This window comes from Grus americana, chromosome 1 (assembly GCF_028858705.1).
Source record: "Grus americana isolate bGruAme1 chromosome 1, bGruAme1.mat, whole genome shotgun sequence".
Taxonomy (NCBI): Eukaryota; Metazoa; Chordata; class Aves; order Gruiformes; family Gruidae; genus Grus; species Grus americana.
Window position 1 is genome coordinate 495,247 of NC_072852.1, and position 24,677 is coordinate 519,923.

General features: G+C 50.5%; 1 protein-coding gene across 9 annotated transcripts in view; it reads left to right on the plus strand.

The window, feature by feature from the left end:
* The window catches only part of SHANK3 (SH3 and multiple ankyrin repeat domains 3), a 383,466-nt gene that overhangs the window by 235,251 nt on the left and 123,538 nt on the right, over window positions 1-24,677 (plus strand). For all 9 annotated transcript variants that reach the window (XR_008574833.1, XR_008574834.1, XM_054811562.1 and 6 more), the window contains exon 15: window positions 20,695-20,770. Coding sequence is in view for 7 of the 9 variants with exons in the window: in XM_054811562.1 (XP_054667537.1) it covers window positions 20,695-20,770 (76 nt within the window). In the remaining 2 variants the exon portion in view is untranslated. The remainder of the gene's footprint in view (window positions 1-20,694; window positions 20,771-24,677) is intronic.

The following is a 24,677-nucleotide window of genomic DNA, read 5'->3' on the forward strand; positions in this document are numbered from 1 at the left end:
CAAGGCAGAAACTTAAGTTTCTGACTTCCCAGTGAGGGTCTCCTTAGATATCTCCTGTCTGTGGAACTGAAATCCTTTGGGGCCTAAACAGAGTTTCTTTGGTAAATAACTCAAACTTTCTGTATGCTCTAAATTTAGTTCTTCTGGCCCTACTGAGTTGGAGATCTCTGCTTTTGCCCGTTTTCCCATAGAGATGATCCTTCTTGTATCATCCTGACATCCCAAGAGGAGATCCAAGTTCTAGCTATCAATGCCATAGCTTCATTGCACACTTATATTCCTGTCTGCACCTCCTCTAACACCATACCCCACATTCTACTTAAAGTGGTGTGACATTTCTGTTGGATTCAGGGAATTAATCTTTTTGTGCCTTCCATGTGGTTGAAACAGGCCTTGACTTTCTGCCCATACAGGATCAAGCTCATCGGGTTGTCCCCCCAGCTGTTGGTGGTCTGGGATCTGTGGGTGTCAGAACCCGCATGCAAACACCAGCTGGTCAGATCTGCCTGTCTCTGGGTCTGTTATGAGATTACGGTGTGCAGAGCTGCCGCAGGGCGGTGGGAGTGCCCTCCTCGATCTCAGCTGCAGCTGTGGTTCTGCACCAGAATGTCTTTGTCTCCCCGAGCAGAGGCACTGGTGGAGCTTTGGACCAGAGGGACTGCGCTCCTACTTGTCGAGCAGCCATTTGGAGCTTCGTTCATGCTTGCAGAGGTGCTGTGGAGTGTCACCAGGGGATGTGACGGGTACCATGGGTGGGCAGCACTTGTACCTGAGAGACTGCAGATCTGTCTCCAAGTGATGTAGGAAGATGGTCTTTCACAGTGTGAATGCATGTAGGGCTCTGACTAAAATGAAACAGAAAAAGAGGTTGTTTGTCAGTGACTGTTTTTCAGCCTATATGTATGTCTACTTCTCATTCTCCTTCCTCTCCTCCTCAGCATGTCCCCAAGGACCATGTAGTGCAGGGTTTAGAGAGCACCAGGTCCCTGAGCATGAGCTGCCTAACGTGCATCATCATTGAGGGAAGGAGACATGCCCGTGTTGCCTGTGCTAGAGCTAAAGCCCTTTGCCTGAGGTGGTGATGGCCCAGGCACAGGCGAGTGGTGGTTCCCGCACTGGTAAGTCACCTGCTATTCAGCTACTGAAAGCATTCCGAGAAGGGGCACTCGGTGAAGGGACTCTGCCCAAGCGTCTGGTCCCTCAGAAAATCAAAGTGGTTTTAAACCAAGAATTGAGGGGGTTGTTTTTGACAGGCTGCTTTCTGCATTGCTAGTTTGAGTATAAGAGGAGGAAAATCAGATGGACGTTGACGTATCTTTGCCTGAAGGAACACAAGAGAGGAGGCAAGTGGACAGGTTAAAGCAGCAGCAAAGCCGGCAGGCTGCTCTGAGAAGAGGCTGTCTTCTCTGCCGATGGAATGATGGTGGCCTGTGGGGTAAGGCTGAGGTGTTTGGAATGCAAACACCATCTTACGAGTGCAGAGGGGAAGAAGCTGAGCCAAGTGATTTGGTCAGTCCAACAGCTGTCGTGGGCGAGAACAGGCCAGAGCAGCGTGTCTGTGCTTTAAGGAAAGGCAGAGGTAACAGGAAAGCTGAGGGTAGGAAGTGTGTGTGATGCATGGGCTGTGCAGGCACAGAGATAGGACAAAAACGTATACCTGGACATTGCTTTGAAAAATGATGGTGTAAGATATCCGGGTAATAAGGCTAGAGTCTAGATTTTTATATTTGATAAAGAAGAAAAATGTAGGCAAGTAAATGGAATTGACTGTGAGTTAAAATACAGTGAATTTTGAGTGGATATTTTAAGTCAAAGCTACAAAAACCTGCCCTGATGTATTCCTGGCAAAAGAGAAATCTTGCAGGTAGGGAATCCAAAAGCAATTGTCCCTAGGCCTCTAGGAGTAAGCAAAGCTGTCAAAGAACGACTAGGATTCATCTGCAAAAAAACAATCTGTATCGGGGGGATCTGAAATCACACATGTAAGATGCAACTTGCCAAAAACTGGGCTAAGCCTTGAGAATGTTAAGAGGAGTAATAGTAGATTCTTCAGCTGTACAAATAAAAGAGTAAAGAAAGAGGGTGTAGAGCTCTTAAGCAATGAGAATGAGATAAGATCAAAGCTAATTAGATAAAGGTCCAAACCTACCAGAACAGTTCCCTGTCAAAACGGGCACGAGGCTGGATGGATAGGCTATGGTGGGACTGATACTGCCAGCTAGGGAGAATTGGCCTCCAGTTGTGCCAGGGGAGGTTTAGATTGGATATTAGGTAAGATTTCTTCACCCAAAGGGTTGTCAAGCACCAGAACAGGCTGCCCAAGGGGTTGAGTCACCATCCCTGGAGGTATTTAGATGTGTAGATGTGGTGCTTGGGGACATGGTTTAGTGGTGGGCTTGGCAGTGCTGGGTTAACAGTTGGACTGGATGATCTTAAGGGTCTTTTCCAACCTAAACGATTCTGTGAATATCAGGGCTCTGAGGGCACTAATGTGTCTTAATGTCCCTGACCAACTTCACCTGGGGTCTCCTCCCCACCACTCATCCCAGAAGCTCTGTTTAAGGCTGCGGCTTTCAGTCCCTGCCTGAACTATGTTGGAGGAGTCCTGGTCTCCAGTTCAGTCATAGTCATGCCTATGGCTGGTCATGGACCCTCTTGGTCCAGACCCTGACCCATGGACTGATTTCCCAGCTTGACCTCAGACCTGCCTCATGATTGTGGACCTGCCCAGTGATCATTAGACCTGACCTTAACCCCAACCTGCATATTGGCTTCCTGGCTTGTCTTGAGACCTGCCCCATCGTTGTGCTACTGCCTTGTGAGCCGGACTCCTGGTGGGACCTGGCCACCATCTCTGGGTCTGTCCTACTTGCCTTGCTTGAGTCGTGGCCAGCGAGGCCACTGCCCTGCTGGCTGTGGGGTCTCCTGGGTTCCTGGCCCACCTCCCTTTTGGGGGCAGCCCTGCCCTTGCACCCCCCAACCAACAAAGGACACCAGCATTCTGAAAAAATAATGGGGAAAACTAGTGGCACGTTAGCGAAGATTTCAATGAGGTAACGGTGACCCTTGTGTGTGGGAGCGCTGGGGCGGCCCCAGTTACGATGCTCTGAGTTCACTGGCACAAAAGTGTTCACAGTAGATTTTGAAGGCAGAAAGAGATGGGGGAAGATGGGAAAAGGGGTAGGACAGAACGGTGTTTATCCAGGAACATTTTTGTGCTAAAGGAGATTGACTGTGTTGGCTAAGGAAATGCCGTTGTTCCAGCTTGCTCGTATTTCAGGACAGTGTTACGTGGGAAATTATTAGCAAAGTTGGAGGAAATGTGGGGGAGCACTGGAAATCTGTCATCTGTCACTAGCTGATTAATGATTTCACCTACTAAATGCTTTCACTAATAGCTGTGGCCAAAAGAAAACTGAAATGCACTGCTAATGTTTCCTTGTGACGTCTTAAGAGGTGAGAACGCTTTACGTTCAGAGCTGGATGAGTTCGCGTAGCAGAAGTGGGATGAAATTCAGTAGGATAAAATGCAGGATCTTGCACTTAACAGAAAATCTTCTCCGTAGTTACACACTAACGTTTTACTTCTTGAAACAACAAGAGGAGGCATGTTAGTGGCTCAGGAGATGACTATAGCGTCATGTGTTGCCAAGAGGCAGACGTGAGCCTGGGGTGTCTCGTACAAGGCGTTTCCAGTATGTGGAGGCGTTAGTGCTACGGCACGAGGAGCTGTTAACTTCAGATCAGGAATTGATTGTCATTCCAATCACTGTCCTCAGGAATCTGGATTCACATCGGTCTTGGTCTTGTTCTCCTCGTCTGCCCGCGCTTGCTGTTGGGAGCTGTGCAGCTCTAATAAGAGAAATTCAAAATGCAAGCAGCCTTTGTGTGCTCGGTGAGGAACCAAAGCCTCGATGGTGGGATCCCTTCTTGGACGGGAATTGAGTAACGGCTCGTAGGGCTGGGACTACGCACGTGCTAAGCTTGCGCACACAAATCTCAGTAATATCACTAGGAAGTATTTGCAATATATGAAATTAAATATGACTATTAATTTTTCAGGACCTAGTTTGTCAGTTGCTGGACAACTTTCTGCTGAAGTTGGCACTGGAATGGCTGCACCTCCGCTTTGAACACAACTCATTCTTGCTTTGGGTTAATTACAGAGTAGTGCTGAGTCTGTGGTCCAGGGACATGTTGGGAGAAGGACCTGCAGCTTTGGTTAAAATTGCAGAGGAACATTTGGTAACTGTAGTTAAGACAAAATAGCTGTTTGGGGTAGGTTGCAGGCACCGTAAAATGTGCATTTATTTATTGTACCTTGAAATGTGGTGGTCCTGTGGTGGTGTCAGCATCCAGTTTGGGCTCACTTCACCCCGAGCTATGGTCTCTCTCTCCCCTGACCCTCGCTCCCATGCGTTTTTCAAAATCACCTTTTGCGGCAGCTCCTGGCCGTGCCTCCCACCTGATTTCGGTGATGGAACAGACCTCACCTGCTGTACAGAGCTCGCTGATCTCTCGGGAAGCGACACCCAGAAATGAAAGGACAAGTTTGGGGGTGTGAAGCGGAATGTGCCAAATGCTTCAGTGCGTATGTGTGAGCAGCCTGTTGTCACAGTAACTCGTCCGTGGACTGAGAGAAGGTGTGAGAACGGAGCATAAGCTCCCCCGTGCACTGCAAGCCTGGAACCTGGCCTTGGTAGAAATCCAAGACTGTCGGGTATCACCTTGCTACTATTTGCCTCTCCCAAGTTGTGTTTGTTGGGAGAGATGCTGTGCCGTCTCCTCTAGCAAACATTCTGTGCTGTTTATCTGCTTCCATGCACAGATCTGTCTGTGGAGAGAAATGTAGGAAAGCTCTTTGCAAACTTAATTAGGCTGCGTCTGAACCGGTGGGCTGACGAGCACTTCCAGACGCACGGGGTCTGGGTTTTCCTGCGGCCACTTCCCCACCCCTCAGGGACGTGCTGCCGTCTCCTGCCTGTGAAGCAGCCGAGACGTGGGGTGCTCTGGCAGTGCCCCGGCTCAGATGATTGCAGAGCCAGGAGGCGGGTGCGCTGCAGATACGCCTGCTCCCGGGGTAGGGGTTCTCAACGGGTGGGCAGACCCTCGGCGCTGGGAGACGCAGGGGCGCGGCCGAGCAGACCAGGAAGGTGCCGACACCGGCTGCGGTCGGGGCTGTGGAGAGCGTGTTGTGGGAGGGTGGGACTAAGAGCTACGGCTGATCCTGGGTGTGCAATAACCGTGGCGCGAGTATCTTCTTTATTGGATCTCTTTTATCTTGCTTTGATACCTGTGGAAGGATGTGGGAGTCGGTGGTGTCCAGCGAACTGTCTGTTTTGTGCGGCAGAGACCTCTCCTTACTGCTCCTTGTCTGCCCGTTTATTTGTGGCAAGATTTCCAGTTGTTTTCCATCATCATAGGGTCTAAATTACTAATACATGAAACCATGTTAACTGAGTTCCTAGTGGACTTAGTCTTTGACATTTCTTCTTTTTCTGAGAAAATAAAAATAATTTTAAGGGTGGAATGCACCCCTCTCATATGATGGGGGTGTATTTAGTTACTTCCTTGGTACCTGCGGGTAGCAGTGGAGGTGGTGGAAAGGCTTTCTGAAGAAAGAATTAGGAACTTGAATCAACTTTTGATCGAGAAATGAGCTTCTTGTGTAAGAAATGTTTTGCAATTTGGAATAACAGTTGTTGGATACTTCAAATTATTCAGAAGTCTGACAGCAAGAGCATCTTGCTGGCTGGGCCTGTCCCCTCACCGTCTCTCCTAGTGGCCAGTGTAGATATTGGAAGAGCAGATGGTATAACAACGGGATTTAAAAAAAAATGACCAGCATCGCTGTTCCTGAATCGTCCATTCCTGCGTTGTGTAAGAGTCAGAAGTATTTTCCAGCCCGGTACATCAGAGGCAGCAGAGCACATCACCACTGAGGTGGATGAAGTGTTGGGGTGTGTGCTTGGCCCCAGTGGTCTGAACCTGGACCACGTTGTCCAGAGCCCAGCCCGAGCTGCCCTCCGTTGGAGAGCAGGGCTGTTTGTCCCGGCCGCTTGGCTCAGGACGGGAGGTTGCAGAAGTCGTTGGCTGTTTCTTTTGGTAGAGGGCACTGTTGTTCTTCGCTCATCTCTGATGCCAACCTCAGGTGATGCAGATGCGTAGGTTGCAGAGGAGGAGGAGGATTGTGGAGGATTTTGGTACCTTAATGAAATACAGCTCTCTAATTTCCTGCAGTGAATCGATCGTCTCCCTCCTGGAGGTCTGCACCAGCCTTTGGGGAGGTCGGCTTGTCTTGTTATGGTACCCATTTCATAACTATCTCTGTGTGTCCTGCATGCGAAGGGATGAGCTATCTATTCCACCTTCTCTTTTGTTTTCTTGGTGCGCTACAGAGTCTGCCTTGACTGATGATGATCCTCCTCTGGAGAACTCTATCCTAAAGCGAGACTGGGGTGGTGTTGAGCTAACGGGGGCCATAGCCTCATCCACAGGGAGACGGATGGCGTGTAGAGTGATGGCATGGAGTTGTAGTCCTGCGGCTGAGATGCTGTTGGTGTCCCCTGTGGCCGTTTGTATGAGTCGGGTCTCATTGGTTGTAGGGGTTCACTTGTAGCACCCACGTACCTTGTAACTTAGCAATCATTGCTTTTGACAAATACCTTGGTTTTTGAAGAAAGACTACGCTAGGAGAGGAGTACAGACAGCGGGAAATGAAAAAAGTCAGTCAGCTAAACTTCCCAGATGGAAAGGAGAAGCCCTGGCTGAGCAGCGAGCACAGAGCCCCAACACTGTGGCTTTTCTGAGCGGGTTTTTTGAGAGTCCCTGCGTGGGGGGAAGGAGCTCCTAAGGAGGCATCTGCCTCAGAGCAGCAGGTTGGGAGTCAAGGCACAAGCCCCGCCTCAGGAGCTGGAGCACCATCCCGAGAGCCCCTGCGGGAAGGAAGGTCCCTCTTTTACTTTTCCAGCCCTTCGATGTGGCATTGCAGAACGATCAGCAAGAAGATGGACACGCAAACGCTCCACTGTAGCTGTGCTGGGGAGCGGATCTGCACCTCAGCTCTGCGTGACGAGCTCCTGCGCTTGGTGACAAGCTCGGAGGCGGCTTTCTCGGAGGATACCAAGTGACAGCTCGCACGAAGGGCGCAGCCAGGGAGCAGCACAAGTGCTGCAAGTTACCCTGCTGCGACTCTGTGTTTCACCTTCTGATGCTGAGTTCAGTCCCCTCTTTAGTCTGTACACTTAATGGTCCTGGGGAAAGACTTCAGCATGAGCTGAGCTGGAACCCTTCTTGGCCTACTGGCCACCGAGTCATCCTGCATGACCAGCCAGCATGCACTTGGTGCTCAGATGTTGCCCAGGCAGACAGGCAAGCTGATGAAAGCTCTGAGCTTGGGACAGGAAGAGTGAGGGAAGCGGGGGAGCAAAAGAATGGAATGACCAGCGTGGATTCGCCATGGACAAGTCGTGCCTGGCATGCCTGATGGCCTCCTGCATTGGGAGGGCTGGCTCTGGTGGTTGTCGTACAAAGCCTTTGACACAATCTCCTGTACTATCCTTATAGCCGTGTACTTCCACATGAAGAGTGGTGGTAGGAGATCTGCAGCCTAAAATAGCTTCCTCGTTAGCAAAGAAACGTGTCTGCTTTTACCACAGCTGGAGAGAGAGGTGACTCTTCCCATTTGGCCACTCATAAGGTGACAATTCCCTGACAGAACGGGAAATCGGAATTTCCTCGTCTGCAGACAGAACATGCATGCTGAGCTTTCCGCAGCTGACTGCTGTCCCGGCTGGAGTTCTGCATGCAGCACAGCAGCACACGGGAGCATGTGCAGAAGCGGCTGAAGACCTGATAACAATAGAGCTGTAGATTATGGAGCATTGATTGACACGGCCAGCCAGCTGCCGCTGGAAAAGCATGCAAATTAAATCCATCTTCCAAGAGCTCAGATAACCTCTCATCTCCCCCGGGCCTGGTGCACCGTCCAGCCTTCCAAGCAGAGCTGCTTTTCCCTCCAGCGTGCATCACTTGTCATGCACGAGGTGGGAACGAGTCCTCTAGCTACTTCTATCCCAGCATTTTAAAAATCCTCTTGATTTCTCTTTCACTTTTCTAACTTCCTTCCAAGCCTGATCTTGTCTCCATTATATTGCTGCTCAAGTTTTAGGCTTCCTCTCTGACTGTGCTGCCTTTAACCTTGATCCCCTTCGTTTCTCTGAACTTTGCTCCTGTCTTAATTAATCTGCTGCTCTGCCAGCAGCTTCCTCTTGCGGTCAAGAATCAAGGTCAACGTTATGAATATCCCAAGGTGCTGCTTAGCTTTTAAAACTAGTATCTATTAGATTTGCTGGTGGTTTTTTTTTCCCCCTTCCCAAAGTGGGAACTTAAAAGTTTTTGACGCTAGGTTCTTTCCAGATTCACTTTTCCGTAACATTTTCGGTAACAGAACACCTCGTGCTGTTTTGACCACGTAGCAACAAAACCTCACAGTATCACGAGTAGTTCAGTGGTCAGGCTGAGGTACTACAGATGTTCTGGGCATGAACTGAACATCCCTGTTCCTTAGTAGAAGACTACTGAGCTCAAGCAGGTGTATCAAGGAACAGTACAAAGTACCCAGATTTCCCGTGCCAGTTACTGTGAACCTCTTGTCAGTGCCTTGGCACTCTTAGCCCGTTTATCTCACTTGCACTATGTCTCCAAGGAGCAGGGATCTGGTTGTCTTAAAGCACTCTTAGGCTGACATTTGAACTGTTCAGAATGCAAGGGAATTTGAAATACAAAAAAAAAAAGTTGCTTAAAGTGTTTTCTCCTGGGCTGATTTGTTGAGGTCTGTAAAATAAATAATAAAAAAAAAGTCTGTAGCATTACTTACTTTAAAAAAAAAACCACGTCATGGCTATTTGGCCTCCTGCAGAAGGAATTTGGACTCAGCAGAATAGTTTTATTGACATTACAGAGCATAAAGACCAAGAGGCTCCCTGGACCAAAGACTTGCACTGCTGCTTCTGGTAGCCTGGGAGGAGAGGAGTAATTCTGAATTCTGCATCTCTCTTGTTTCAGCAAAGCACTAGTCTGCACGTGGTGGACTCGGGCTTATCTGTACCTTATTCCAGAGCTCTTGACAGCAGTCGGTCCTTTTTATTGCCATCCAAATGCCTGACCACAGGCTGGTTGTTTCCAGCTCTGTAAATTTTCTGGTCTGTTGATGCTGTAAGTTGTCATCGTTAGTGTCTTCTGATCATTTTTATTTCAGGCTGATTTATGTTTTACTCATTTCTGGCACTGTGTTTGATATTAGCTCAGACAGTCAGAATTTCTGTTGATTTTTTTAAGCAACTGTATCATTATTAGTTGCTAATATCTTCTGGTGCTCTTTTGTACTATGCACTTCCCATTGTTTCAGTAGCTCAACGGTCTTAAAAGAAATGGATACAAATCCTTTCTATATCTAGTTCCCTGCTTTTCTTGGTTAACTTCTTCATTTCTTATCTTCTGGAGCTTGCAACAAGTATTTGTCCAGCTTCAGGCTGCTGGGCGGCAGGTGAAAGGTAGGGGCCTTGCTCTTAATTAGGTGCCCGTCCTCAAGGCTGGCTGCACAGTTGGAATCCCAACGTGTGTGTGGAGTCTGGAGGGCTTCATCTGGGGCTGGGCATCTCCCCACAGAGCCAGGAGCGCTGGTTAAGGTTAGGTTCCCTTGGACAACCTCGATCTGCTCTGTAAGCCTGTAATTGGTTTGTGATACGTTCTCCGAAGGCAAAACATGATACAGCGTTGCTGTTAAGTTCCAGGTGACCCATTTGAGTAATATCAAAATTAGCAACCAAATCAAATCATTAAATAATCAAGTTCTTACTGGGTTTAACATCTACCTCAGGATCGGTGTCAGTCTTGCACGCTGTAACTGCAGGAGTTGTCCCCGCTCACCCTTGGAACACTTGCCACCGACTCGGCTTTCTTCTGCTCCTCGGTTACTTGCTCTGCGCTCCGGGGCTTACTGAAAATGTTGTTCCAGAGAGATCATCGGTGAGATCCTTAAAAGTGAGATCCTAGCTGAGAACTCCTACCTAGAAGTGCTAATTTTAAGGTACTCCCCTCTCATAGTTGTTGTTCAGCATCTCTGTAGTTACCACTAGAATAAAAACTACGTAGTCACTGTGCATCATCTTTTTTTCCCCTCATACACAGAAAAGAAGTCTCGCTTAAGGCTAAACTCTTTAACTGCATTATTTTCATTATTGTAATAGGCTAGCACCCCTGCCATGATATAAAGACCAGTAAGTCTGATTTTTTTAAATTTTTTTGCATCTTGCAAATTAGTGAAAACTAGAATAAAGTAATATTTTATTGACTCTTCCTCATTTTATAACCTTTTTAGGAGGAAGTCCACTAGATGTCCTACAAGTCTTTGAAGTAGTCAACAAGCACTGGGGTGAGGATTGACACAGTGTACCAGGGCTTCCCAAAAGCTGTCAAGTAGGCTTTCTCAAAGTTTGCTTAAAAAAAAAAACAGTGGTTGAAAGCTAAAAAGCAAAGGATAGACATAAGCAGGCAAGTCCTGCAGCAGATGGAGATTGCCAGTGGTGGGCCACAAGACTTTGCAGATGAATAGAAGCTGAATTAAAAAAAAGAGGCAAATGTGGAGAGATTGTCAGGAGAATACAGTGGGGTCTGAGAAAAAATGGAGAAGTTGAGTGATTTATTGGTTGCCTAAATGCGAGAATCGAGGACAGTCAATGAAATTAGGCAGCAAGTTAAGGCCACAAAATGAACTATTTCCACGCAGCGCGCGGTTGTGCATCTCATTGCCACAGTTGGTGCAGATTCAAGGCTCCAGAAGGAGGTTAGGCAAGTCCATGGAGGTTGCATCCCTTAGGTTTAGTAGAGCAATGATTCTGATATTCCCGCTGCTGAGGGGAAGAATGAAGCCTTTTCTAGCACATTCTTTGTTCAGAGCATCTGCACTGACCACTGCTGTTTGCCAGCACGCAAAGCCTCCCCGAAAGCATCCTCCTGAGAGGTCTTCTCCAGAGCCTCCCCGTCCAGGAAATCTTTTAAGTCACTGTGGAGATGAGAGCGCCCGAATCTTTGGTGCTAATCCCAATTGTTCTGCAGCAGGAGTGTCATGTTCGAGAATCAGCAGACAGAAACACAAACGATCCTGCCCAGACTTGCTGTGGTTGTAAATCCTGTGCTCCTTGCAGTGTCACCGTCCTCAGTGGCCCTGTGGGTGCCTGTATCTCCAGAATCTCCGTTCTCTGTCGCTGGCACCAAGTTCCAGGTCAGTTGTGCTGTCAGTGGGTTTCCTAGCTTGGCAACGAGCTTTTGCAGGGGGACAAATCTCACTTGCCAGCTTCCCCTCTTTACTCTTCGTGGTCCCCTCTCTCGGCTGGGTTTGGGACAGCACTCCGCAACGAGCAGCTCGTGATTCCCGCAGGGGAGGGCTGCTCTCCGCTCTCAGTGGGATCAACTGAATCGAGGCCTCTTCAGCAGGATGTCAGATCGGTTGCATCTTTGCGCACTCTGAGCAACGTGAACATATGTGCTCTTGGATGTCTGTCACCACAGAGCTTCTGTTAAGGTGACCCTGTCCATCAGTGAGGTCATAACAGACCCTGCTACGGCCATCTGGCACTTCCCTACCTCTGCTAAAGCCTGCACCTCTAAAAATAGACCTAGTACCAGAATCCAAGAAAGAACCTGAATTCCTATTATGTACCCTACTTTGATGGTCCTGACTACTACGCGAAGGTCTAGTTAAGCTAAATCTTTAGATCAGGACTTAAGAAAATTAGATGCTGTGGGCAAAAGAGCATACTCCAGAGGCATTCCTGTTTTTCCGTTCTGCCAGATGGCCAGACACACTTCATTTATAAGGTGTGCCACACTCAGATAGCTTTAGCTGTGTCTGCATCCACGTACTCCAGAAAGGATGTTACAGGCTTCGGTTAAGATCCATCTCAGAGCCAGAACTTGAGTGCAGGCTGCCCTGAGGGTTGTGGGCACTAAAATGTCCACAGGCCTGGCCACGGTCGTGTCTTCAGTGTGATCCTTTTGACGCTGGGGCCCTAACTCTACTAGAAACACCCAGTTTTGGTGTGACTGTTCCTCTCTGTGGTATCATCTTCATGTTGAGCACAGATGCAATGCTACATTCATAGATGCAATGCTATGTTCATAGGAGGGTTGCAGTTCTCTCCATGTGCATGGGGACAAAGGATTCAGCCTGTTGGCGAGAGTCAGCTCTGGGCATGCTTCAGTGAGCTGGATCGTCTGCGTGGAAGGTTTCTGCAGGCATCTTTCCTTGGAAGAGATGGGGACAGTGGCTCTGTCTGCAGAGAACAAGGATGAGAAGCATAAATATGACTGAAGTGCTTTTGTCCCATAAGAGCAATGCAGTTGGCAGGTGTGGAGATGGTTGTGCATTTGGCATCAAGCGTTTTGGTGTAGAGTCAGTGGTGTAAAATGGAGATGTTGCATCCTCGGCAGGGTCACTCCTACCATACACCTCAGTGAAGAGCTTTGCTCTGTCTTCCCAATAACCTCCTCATGTGTCTGGGCTGTTATGTCCTCCTGAAGCTGTCGTCTCCTGGGCACTAGGCAAAGCCCAATGGCCAGCAAGGCTATCATGGATGAACACCTCTCTCTTCTGCTTCTCCTGGCGCAGGGTTCGCTGGTCTCGGTGAGGATGCTTTTATTCTAGCTGCTTGTTCAGCCACAGGAGGAGGAAGCCCCTCTCTGTCTCAGTGCTGTCACATGCAGAACTTCGGGGCTTGTGCGACCCTTGGGCCATGCCACCCTGCTGTGCAGAGCGTTGAAGGCCGAGATGGTAAAAGGGTGAAGCAGTGTCAGGTACTGCCGTGCCATTTGCTGAACCCTAGAGATCTGGGAAGGTGGGAAAAGCACGTGAATGTGTGAACAAAATGCTGCTCGGTGGCACCTCTGCACAGACCCGTGGAGACGCTGCAGCTGTATTCCTGGTGTAGTTGCCCTGGTTTGACTGCGTTGGCGGGCGAGTAGCCCTCGATGGGAAGCTCTCTACTGAAAACTGGTTCATATTTCACCTGCGTTGTCATCTGTGGAGAAGGAGCATACCGAGTGCATGCCGTGCCACCCGCTGCTGCCTCTGAGCACCTTTGCCCAGTTTCTGTTGCTCACAATAGCAGAGTCCCTGTAATGGCGGGACAGTAACATGTGCGAGCGTTCAGAGCGAAAGCGCCTGTCCCGGGCTGTGCTGAGGAATTTGGTCCCCTCTGGCATCAACAGAGCTGTGGTCCCCGTAACGAGGAGGTGGCTCCCGGGGCTTCGTGTGCCATGGGTGCCTTCTGTCCCTGGAGGGCAGAGTGGTCTGGAGGGAGGTGGCGTGTGCCCCACGGCGGTTGGAGACATGGCAAAGGAATCCAGGCTGTCGGTACCGAAGGCGTTGGTGTGGATCTTCACACTCGGGCAGGGTCCTTGCACTTCCCAGTGCTCCGCTTGCTGTGTGTGGTCTGGGCTCAGGAACCCAAACCGCCCCGCTGGGTCACGGCTCTGAGGCCACTGGAGATGGCGTTGGTGCAGGACCGGCTGTCCTAGCACGGAGGCGCCGGTGCAGGACTGGCAGGCTTTACCCTAGGATTTGGCTGTGGAAGCCATTGGCACAAATGATTTTCCCTGGAGGTAACGCAGCTTGGGGAGTTCCTGATCCTCATAGACTTGTTTTATATCTATTTTTAAAAAAAAAAAAAAAAAAAGGCAAAACCCAAACAAAACAACAAAGCAGAAGAAAAACATCCATACTGGGATTGTGTCGTCCCCTCCCCTGGTGCTGTCGAGTTGTGGGCATGTCCCAAGGGCCATGTCCTGCTGCTGAGCTCATGGCGGCAGCGTCTCCAGCGCGAGCAGTTTGCATGGGGAGCTGCCGCTGCCGCTTCCCCCGACACGTGTGGCCTCTGCGGGGGCTGCGGACCAGGACCCCCTGCCCCGAGCACCTCAGCCCTGCGCTGCAGGGAGGGGAGGTCGGACAGAGACCCCCCCGAGGGCTTCGGGCTCAGTCAGAAACGGCTACAGCTGCCTGGATGGCACTGCGGGAGGTACCGTTGTGGCAGAAATGTGGATAAATCCACACGGAATAGCTGTGGAGACCTTCCGCTGAACTGAACCTCCTCGGGCCCTGCTGTGCTGGGTTTGCTGGTTCGGCATTGTGGCTTTACCTGATCTCCCCGCTCCCCTCAGGCTGACAGCCCGGCCCGCGGGTCCCCGGGAGAGGTAACGCACAGATGCTGCTCTCTGACTCAGAGTTATCTGGGAGTAGACTTTCATTTTATTTGCACTTTTTCAGTTGCAGATAAGCTAAAAATGCTAACAAGCATAACTGTATTGCAAGTATAACTCATAAATTAAGGGCAAGAGGGACTAATACAATGATCTCCTCTGTGCATTCATGAAACGCAGGCCAAAATTTCATCAAATGTATCACATCTTGTATGCGAATTTGTTGTATGAAACTATGAATTGATATAGCAAGGCTTCCAAAAGTATTCACTCTCAGAGAAAAGTTGTATTTGAACTTCATAGGATAAAGATCAGTCATGGTGAAAGCATAAATTAGTTAACCATTCTGCATAAAATGCAGTAATACCACAAATCACTACACAAATACATCCTGGGGCTTTTCTCTGTTTCCAGTCAGCAGATCCCGGTGCCGCAGGGATGTGAGTTAGTTCATTCTCCTGGCAGTCCCGGGAGAAGGAGAAGGGTCATACTTCAAGGGTTTCTGTGCTTTCCTGCACTTGAAATAAGGCTCCTGGCTGCGGCAGGCAGAGCCCCAGCCTGAATGGGACCCACTGCTGCCCCGGCCAGCGATCGCTGCTGCTGGCGACAGAGGTGGTGTGCTCCAGCCCCTGTCCTGCTCTGGCTCCTTCCCTGGGTGGAGGAGCATCAGGCTCTGGTCTCGGGCACTGAGCGTCCTTCCTCCCCCTCAGCGTAATTCAGCATTTCTTCTTCTGAAATTATTCCCTTTCTCTTCATCACCGGCGTGCTGAGGCCGCCCCAGCCAGATTGGCTGCCTGGCAGAGAGCCTGGAAGAGGCTTTAATTGTGGTGGCATCTGCTCATCAGCCTACTCCGAGTCAGGTGCTCGGGAGCACGGTTTGGGACGCGTGGGTGAAATCCACAATGGGCAGCAGCGCTCCGTCTGCCCGCGCCGGGGCGGGGAGAGGGGGGGCAGCAGGGGAGGGGGGTGCCACAGCACCTTGCTTGCTCCAGGGCTGAGACGCTGCTTCTCGGACGTGCTGTGGCAGCACGGCTGTCCCACCGAACCCCTTCCCAGCTTTGGAGGGTTCTGCCTGCGGTCCCGGTGCTGGCTGTACCCGCGGAGCAGCACAGCTCTCCCTTGGCACTGAGAACAGCATCAGCCAGGCTCGTGGTCCAGCCGCTGCAGAGGACGAGACCACCCACCACTTGTCGTCACTGAGAGCATCAGCTGAATACGGTGTCTGTTCCAGGGTGATGAGACAGTTCAAAAAGCAATGAATCAGTGCTCCCGTACGGGATCGCTGAAACCGAGACAGGGTGTCTGCGAGCCTCCCACGTGGGTGTGTTGGCACAAGAAGTGTCCATGTGCTCGAGAAGGCACAAACACGGACCCCAGCCTTCTCCATTCCTGAGACCACATCTCCTCTGACTTGCATGTTACTGCTTTTAGTTGGCATTTCAACTTAGAAGATAGAATCTATTTTAAACCCTCTTTCTTGACTAGCATAGAGCCTAACTGGTATTTCTCTCCCTCAGTTCCTTATCTGCCTGATGGCTCTATGGTTTGCTGTGACCTTGACCTCTCAGGTGGTTTGAAGTAGCTCTTGGGTGATAACCATAACGTCCCTGCTGCTGCATCAAATGATTAAAGAGATCAGTTTCCAAAATATCACTTGTCATTCTTCACCCAGTGCCACGGTGCAGGCGTTGCGCTGGCCCGAAGGGCATGCATCAGGAAAGGCATGTGCTGGCTGCGGGGTCCAGCCCTGGGTTTGCTGGCGTGGGCTACTTGTGCCTGCTCACCTCTGGGAATGCCGGCGGTTCAGGTGCTCGTGGTGATGCAGCATGCAGTTGGTCAAAAATAGATGATGAAAGAGAAATTGTTGCCAATAATTAGAGGTGCGTAAATCTTGCATTTAATAAGATTAAACTGAATTAAATTAAATTCTAAATAGTATTTAGAAATATAGTTCCAATGTTCTGGAGAAACAAAAATGTTTATTTTCACATTCCAAAAGAGTTATTTTTTTCTATTTGCAACCCAGCGTTGGTGCCGGAGAGGAGAGGAGAGGATGGGGACGTTCCAGGCGCTGGAGGATGCATGGGCATGGCACCCAAGCACCTCGTCAGTCTGCCCTGGCCCAGCAGGTCTCTCTGTCCGGTCAGTTTGCGTGAGAGATGCTTCTCTCCCAGAACCTTTTCTCTGGCACGTCCGGACTGCTTTTGGCCAGCCAGCCACGGGATGGTAATATTCCTGTATTTTTATCTAATGTATGAGGCAGACTTACCTGGAAAGAATCGCGTTTTAAAAAACTTTACAGAAGTGCTTTACAGGCCGTGTGTAGAGCAGCTTTAGTACAGCCTGCACCCGTCCACACGCTCCTCCTGGTTTCCTCCAGCGTTCTGCATTCCCTGTTTCCCTGCTCTGCCTGTCCTTTTGGGCTGCCTGTGCTGCTGCGTGCGCCTGGATGAGCCCCTGCCACCCCCAGCACAGCCCGTCCCTCCGGGCTGCCCTGGTGTCCTCTTGCTCCCTCTTCTCTAAATATAGAGCCTCCCTCTCCACACCTATCTCCAAGTGATTCGCTCCTCTCCATCCATCAGCCTCAGTCCCTGGTGCCTCCGTGACGGCTCCATTAAACACGCGCTCGGCAGCAGCTATATTTAGGATCAGGAAGAGAACGAGCCTTTGGGCTGCGGACAGCCCATAAATCCAGCTCCCGTCACCAAATCACCGTCCTTTTATCTGGAATGAGATCGATAGAGGTGTTTGCAGATGAGGTACACGTGTCCGTGCATGCGTGGAGGGAGGCAGGGGATGAAGAGGAGGAGGCAGAGTAGGGTGGAGAAGAGGGAGGAGAAGGGATGGAAGCACAGGCGCGTGGGGCCGGGGGGACCGGACTTCCTGAAGGCAGGAGCGATGGGAGGGGGTGTCTGTCTGAATGGGGCGTGCTGTGCCGCAGCAGCAGCGCGCTCCCTCCCTCGCAGGGGCCCAAGGGGACTGCGGATGTCCCTCACCGAAGTCTCTTCACGTGCCATGAGGCGGAGAGGGTGGACGTGCTCACCGTCACTGTCGTGACCTGCTTGGGTCTGTGCCGTGCCAGCGCCTCCACGAGAGCCCTCCTTCCTTCCCTCTCCCACCTCCTCCCGTTTTTTTGTACATCCACGTCAAGTTGTAAAGAGTGGTGGGTGCCAGCTTGTTCACAGGCACAGCAAATAAGTCTTGTCCTGATGTTTCAGGTATTTCTTAGGCCACTGCTGTCTTGCCTTATTCCCCGTTGGGAGGCATTGCGGGATCCCAGACGTGTCGTGGCGTGCAGGCAGAACTGGAGCGGGAGGTTGCTCCCTGCTGCCGCTGTCTGGGTGCTCCCGCAGCAGCAGGGAAGGAGCCGGCGTGCGGTGCGGGTGCTTCCCCGACAGCACGTCAGTCCCCTTGAGAACGCGTGGTGCCTCCTTTTCTTCATGGCCGCAGCATGCTGTGCTTGTGCTGCCAGGGGCAGAGTCCGGTGTTCCCCCAAGTCGGAGCTGAGAACCCTGTGCCTCCACGGAGGAGGGTGAGGAAGGTGAGAAGCTGCCTCAGATGGTCCAGGCGAAAGGGTTGCCTCCTTTAACTCTTTGTGGCATGTTGCTGTGCTGATCAGTCCTTAACATCTCCATTTCTTGGCATGGCATATCTTTTTCCCAGTAAGATTAATTCCTTGGTTCTTTGAGACAGTTTTTCCCAGGACTGCAGGGATGGGGCTCAGTGGACGACCGCCTAATCGGAAGATTCACGGGGAGCCATCAGCCCCCCTTGTTGTTTCATCAGGCTCCAAGAAATCTCCCTCCGGATTAGGTAAATACACCAGGCGATGCACAGCGGCAAGGCTGGAATGGGACGTCGGATCACCAGGGGCTGCTCCCTGCACCGTGACGTCCCCGAGCGCTCCGGAGCCACGGCGCGGGCCGGGCTGCACCTCGCCTCGTCCTCGCTGTCTGCCTGGGCTTGCTGGGGGGTTGCTGTGCACTCACTTCTTTTGGGGGGATTTCCAGAGCACCCGCCTTGACCTCTGGGATGCTGCATGTCCCGTGCCTTGGGGTCTCACCGTTTTGATCACGTGCCCCTCAGTAAAAAACAATTTTTGAGCACGCGCGCCCTGTACACATATATTTACTTAAGAGTTATGCACCTGTACTACTCTGCTAATATACTACGTGCACTGTAAAGCGCATGCAAAAATAGAAACTGAAAAATAGTGAGATAAAGATAGAACAAACAACATTTTAAATCTATTTTTAAATTGTTTTAATGGTACAAAAAAATGTTTTCTTCCCGCGCCCCAGTGATTGTCTTGCACACCCCACTTTGGAGACCGCTGCCGTATGAGGCTGTCTGACGAGGCAGGAAGGAGAGCCAGGACCACGTGGTGTGGGGCATTATTCTGGGGGGACCAAGCGCCAGGATGCTAGGGCTGTTCTTCAGTTCTTCTGAGAAAAAAAAGAAAAAAGCTAAAAAAAAAAAACCAAACCAAACATGCAAGAGGAGCAGAAAAACAAGAATTAGGGGTGAACAAAAGTAAAGCTGTGTTTTCAATAGTATGAACAAGTAGTGTCTTTGGTGATTTTATTTCTAAACTTTGGTAAAGTCAGTTGTTCTTTCAGCCGCGCCGATAGTCAGCATTGCTTTGCGTGTGAAACGGAGGTGTGTGCTGAGGGTGAGGCTCCCCGAGAGCAGGACGTCTGTGCCGCAGCGGGTACCTTGGACCCCATCAGAGGCCCCTGTGGGGTGCAGAGGCTGCAGCCAAGTCTCTGGGAGCGGAGGGCAGCTGGTGCCTGTGAGGGAACCCGAGCGGCAGGACAGCGTGTCGGCGGGGTGACAGGGCTGCTGCCGCCGCCTCGAGGGCTGTCCTCTGTCCCCAGGGTGGGACAGTGGCGTTGTGGCTGCTGGGGCGGCATTCCCCTCTGCCAGCAGCGATGGTTTCGTGTGATGGTGACACCGGGATGAAAGGATCGAAAGTGCATCCTGTCCTCAGCTTAAAACAAAGTTCGTTGAATCGCCAGCACTGTAATAACAGTAAAAACTGCCCCTCTGCTTTTGCAGCCCCTTCCCATGGGCTGTTGCCATCCTGAATTCCAGCGCAGGTAAAACCAAATGTTTATTTTGTGTTGCTACTGCTTTGGGTGCAAACAGTTCATGTCCCTACTGAAGAAAAAGGTCAGTCTCTTCTATACTTTACTCTTGATTTCCTCTTATTCATCCCCTTTATTCACTCCTGCCGACTGCCCTAGTTGGCGTGCTTAAAGACCTGCTGAATTAAATCAGACCAACAGCCTACCTGGTGGTGTAGCCAGTAGCGCAGGGAGCAGCACCAAGGGCTTCACAAGAAAGTGGTGACACCATAGAGGAGTGGAGTTACCTGATGTTTGGAGTCCCGTCACCCTACTGTGGCCATGGATGGGTTGGTTCGATGTGGTGTACTCAGTCAGGTTAGTGCGAGGACCCAGTTGTTTTCTGCAGGGTGAGTCTTGCATACTGTTCCTGGGTCATGCAATAAATTCGTCTTTGGTAGTGTGATGCAAATTCCTTCTGTGTTAGGAGAATGGTAGCTCAGATTCTTTTCCACGTCCCTGTCGTGTCTCCTCTTAAGCCATCAGCTGCAGACCGTATTTTGGGTGTCTGCAGTAGCATCTCTGTCCACTTAGCCATGAGTCAGGCTGCCTTCCTTCAGCATCCAGCAACCTGGAGGCCCTGGCATCTCTCTTGTTGTCGGCTTCACAGATCAGGCTGGCAGGTTCTCTGCCTCTTTCACACTTCTGAGGCTGGCAAGTAGACTCCTGAGTTGTTACACCCTGAAGGGGAGACTTGGTCCAACAAGTACGGCCTGAAAAGCCCGCTGCCCCGGCTTTGGCCAAAGCGCTGTTGGGGATGGTGCCAGGGTTAACAGCCGGGTGGTAACAGAAGTCTCTCTGGGATCCCACCTTTCCTTCCTCATAACTCGTGTGCACCTGGCGAGCTGGGTGACCACCAGGTGAGAAGGAAGGCTAGCCAGGACTGTCAGCATCTCCTCTGCGGGAACTGCATCCCTCTGCGCTGAGGCGTGCAAGAGTGGTGTGGCCGAACAGAGCAAGGGAAGGAATCTGGCTGCTGCTGCTGCCATGGGACATGGAGCATGTGTTTGCCTTGCCAGCGCTGATTCTCCTCTTCGGCTCTACTTTGGAGTCTTGGTGAAATTGAGCCACATCTTGATGGGATTTGGAAGTTTTGGTGAAGAGGTCTTACGTTCACAGAAGCTGTTTGTGTGCGTACGGGACTGTACACAAGCGCGCATGGGGCTGATCACACTGACACATGTCTGCACACAGATTATTGGTAAATGCATGCATGAACGTGGGGGTCACTCTATACATGTAGGGGAAGCAGGCACAAGGGAGAAGGGTTCTTTAACTCTCAGCTTTGTGATGTGTCTTTTTTTTCTTGTAGAAACCAGAGAAGACAGAACAAAGCGCCTCTTCCGACATTATACTGTGGGCTCTTACGACAACTTCACCTCTCACAGGTAAGCATCAGTGTCTTTGCTTTGGGATTCCATGGAAAAGCATCTCCTTTTCCTGACAGAGACATATACGTTGTTTTAATTATTTAATTTTTTTTAATTTCATGGCAAGAAAACTTTTATGGTTGTTTTGGTCTGTTCAGTTATAGTCTAAACAGTAAGTCCTAGATAAGGCTTAGTTGAATAAAACGTTGAAGCTGCAGAGCAGTCTGGCTCATGTCTCAGTTGAGGAACAAACGTTCTGGAGAATTTTTGGCGTGGTCTGGGAAGTGAAGAACATACATTGGATGCAGATGCAGCGTTACAGCTTTACTCTGCAGGGGAAAAGAGGTTGCTGTTGTGCAGGGGCTGGCCTGAAGGCAGCTGCCACTCCAGCCTGTCGGCAGTGCTGGAAGTGCTGCCTGATACAGGGGTGTTCACCAGCGCTGTTCTGGTTCATTGGCGATGGAGCCCGACCCTTGGGAGGGTGGTCAAACTCTACAGGGAACTGGTCGTGAAAGCAGGGGTGACGTTGCTGGTTTGTGCTTGGTATGAGCATGTGTGGCTGGTGGACATGTCCGTAGGGGGCTCGCCTGTAGGAAAGGGTCTGCTGGTTGGGTTCGGGAATACGCTTGGGCACCGGGTTTCTGGGTTTGAGGGGTAGAGGTAGGGTTACTCCGTGGAATATGATCTCTGCTTGCGGTCAAGCTTTAGTGCCCTTAAAAGCTATAGGTCATTAAAGTAATTGGATGGGCATTATTGCTTATGACGTGACAGGAGCAAATTGTGAGAATTCATTATGGAGAAACCAAATTATCCTGAAGTCTTGGAGCTTACCAGAAAAGCAGTGAATGTGTTCTGGTTTACCGAGCTTCTTATCCCAAGTCCGACTCCATGGGTCTGAGCACTTTTTACTCAAAGTAATGTGTGTAACTTGTTTTGATTTTCAAAAATCCTGTGACACGCTTCTTCAGAGCTGTTTATTTTCTTAACTGATCATGAGGCGAAAGAGAAAACGCTGCTATGACTCAGAAAACAGTAAAGAAGAAAAACAAATGGGAGAAACGATCCATTTCCACCATGGCCAAATGCTACAGGGAACCCCTAGAAGGTCTCTGCTGGGGGTCACTGGTTGTTCTTGGTCTTAAAGGGCAGGAAATATGTCAAAATTTGCGGATGAGTCAAAATTACTTTCCTTAAGCAAAAGAAGAGTAGGTGGATGGGATTGCATCAAGCTAGGTTGATAAACAGCGTGATAGTAGAATAAATTTATTTTGGCACATGCAAGGTAGCACACACCAGAAGAAACACTGTGAGGTACTCTTGCCCATTAAAGATCTTTCAGCTCTTCATATGTGTTTAGGAATAAAGATCTGACATCACTGTGGCATCGTAGTGAAAACATCATCTTTAGCACTGAGGCATTAAAAAAAAACCAGACCAGAGAGTAAGTCAGAAAATAGAAGTAAAGCAGTCGTCAAGGACGGTCACTGGTGACACTGGGTACTGGATGATGAAACAACAGCTGACCATCAACACAGAAGAACAAAAAGTAATGAATGTGGGGAAAAAAACAGTAGTAGTATTTCATATTCAGTGAAGGAGTTGGATTGACTTTGGCTCAGGAACAGGATTGGGGGCTTGCTTTGATTCCAGTCCAAACCTGCAAAAGCAAATTGAATTGTTGGAATTGTTAGGAAAGGAAAAAAGAACAAAATGGAAAATGTAATTATTAATATCTTTGTATAAATCTGTGCTATACCCACATCTTGAAACCTACATGCAGTTTTGGTCTTTCAGACCAAAGTAATACTTGAAAAGTTGGCAGGGAAAACTAACAGGTGCTCAAAACTGTGAAACATCTTCCGTAAGAGGTGAGACCGAATAGTCTGGAAAATGCTTTTCAAGCAATAACGCTGAAGGAGAAGGGGGTTGGTAGAAGTCCCTAAATGAGTGACACGGAAAAAGTGAACCAGAGGTAGCTATAGAATCCTCAACTGGTTTGGGTGGGAAGGGACCTCCCAGCCCACCCAGTGGCACCCCTGCCATGGGCAGGGACACCCTCCACTAGCCCAGCTTGCCCAAAGCCCCATCCAACCTGGCCTTGAACACTGCCAGGGAGCCAGGGGCAGCCACAGCTTCTCTGGGCACCCTGTGCCAGGGCCTCAGCACCCTCACAGGGAAGGATTTCTGCCTCACATCCCATCTCCATCTCCCCTCCTGCAGCTTCAGGCCATTCCCCTTGGCCTGTCACTCCCTGCCCTTGTCACCAGTCCCTCTCCAGCTTTCCTGGAGCCCCTGCAGGGACTGGAAGGGGCTCTAAGGTCTCCCCGCAGCCTTCTCTTCTCCAGGCTGAACAAGCCCAACTCTCTCAGCCCGAGGTCTCCACAGCAGAGGTGCTCCAGCCCTCGCATCATCTCCGTGGCCTCCTCTGGACTCTCTCCAGCAGCTCCATGTCCTTCTTGTGCTGGGGACCCCCGAGCTGGACGCAGCACTGCAGGGGGGTCTCAGCAGAGCGGAGTAGTGGGGAAGAATCACCTCTGCCTTCTTTGCATCAGTCTTTACTGGTAAGACCCGGCCCGGAGTGTTGTGGTCAGTGGCACAAAGTCTAGTTGGAGGCCAGTCATTAGTGCAGTACCCCGGGGTCAATACTGGGTCCAGTACCGTTGACCATCTTCATTAATGGCCTGGGGCAGAGCGCACCCTCAGCAAGTTTGCAGCCCGTACAAAACTGGGAGGAATGGCTGATGCACCAGCTGGGTGTGCTGCCATCCAGAGGGGCCTGGGCAGGCTGGAGAAATGGGCGGAGAAGGAACCTCATGAAGTTCAACCAAGGGAAATGTAAAGTCTGGAATCTGGGGAGCTTCCAGCTCTGGAGATATCCAAAACCTGACTGGCCATGGTCCTGGGCAGGCTGCTTGAGCGGGGAGGTTGGACTAGATGATCGCAGGAGTCCCCTTCCAAGCTCACCAGTGCTGTGAGTTTCCCGACTGGCAAATGTAGACTGATGCAGCTTTTAAGTCTTCTTGTTGAGCTACACCTCCACAGGAATAAACCTGCGGTTTGGACAGTTATTTCCAGAATTGCACATGATGTGACGCATGCTCCCAGAATCCCTTGCCAACTCAGGCCCCTTGTTCAGACGCTTTCCCTCAGGCCAGTTTATTTTCCGTGTAAGGCAAAAGAAAAACTGTACTTAGAGAAAGGTGCTCGCCCTTTGGTCTGTGGGCCCTGTGTTGCTGCAGAGGAGCCCATCTTGGCTCTGACTTGTTCCTGTTTTCCCTCTAATCCGGGGGAAATCCCTTCCACTGCCATATGTGTATTTGCCAGAAGTATTTGTCTGCACGAAGAGTCTGTGTCGAGGAGGAGGGTGCTGGGAGGGACGGCAGACAGGAGTCATCTCCCACAGGTAAATAAGCAGCCGTCCCGTCTGTTTTATAACTCGGTCTCCAGGGACCCTCATGACAGAGGGCAGCTGGGAGCAGAGCTGTTCTGCTGGAGGCAGTTTTGTTCATAGTGGCCCCGTTTCCCCAGAATCGACCGGCAGAAGAGGAGGAGGAGGTCGTGTGCCTTTAGCTGCACCCTTAGCCAAGAGGAAGACCACATCTTCCACCCTGAAGTCCCCCAGGGCTGTGTGTCAGGAGGATGTAAGCCTCCTCTGGACCCAGTCATATCTGGCTTCTTGCAGATCATAGTCCAGTTGGTCTTGGCATTCGCGGGTAGTTGGTGCATGGAAATTACTGCTAAACTGGACTGCTCTGCTGAAGCGTGCCTGGGATCAGCTGGGGCCACAGGAGCGATGCTGACACTGGCGGTGAGCACTGGGTGTTTTGACAGATTTTGCTGGGTTGAATTGCAAAAGGTTGGAGGATTTTAGCTGCATTGCCATAGTATGGTGTGCAGTCATGCAACACAAAAACATGAGGACGGC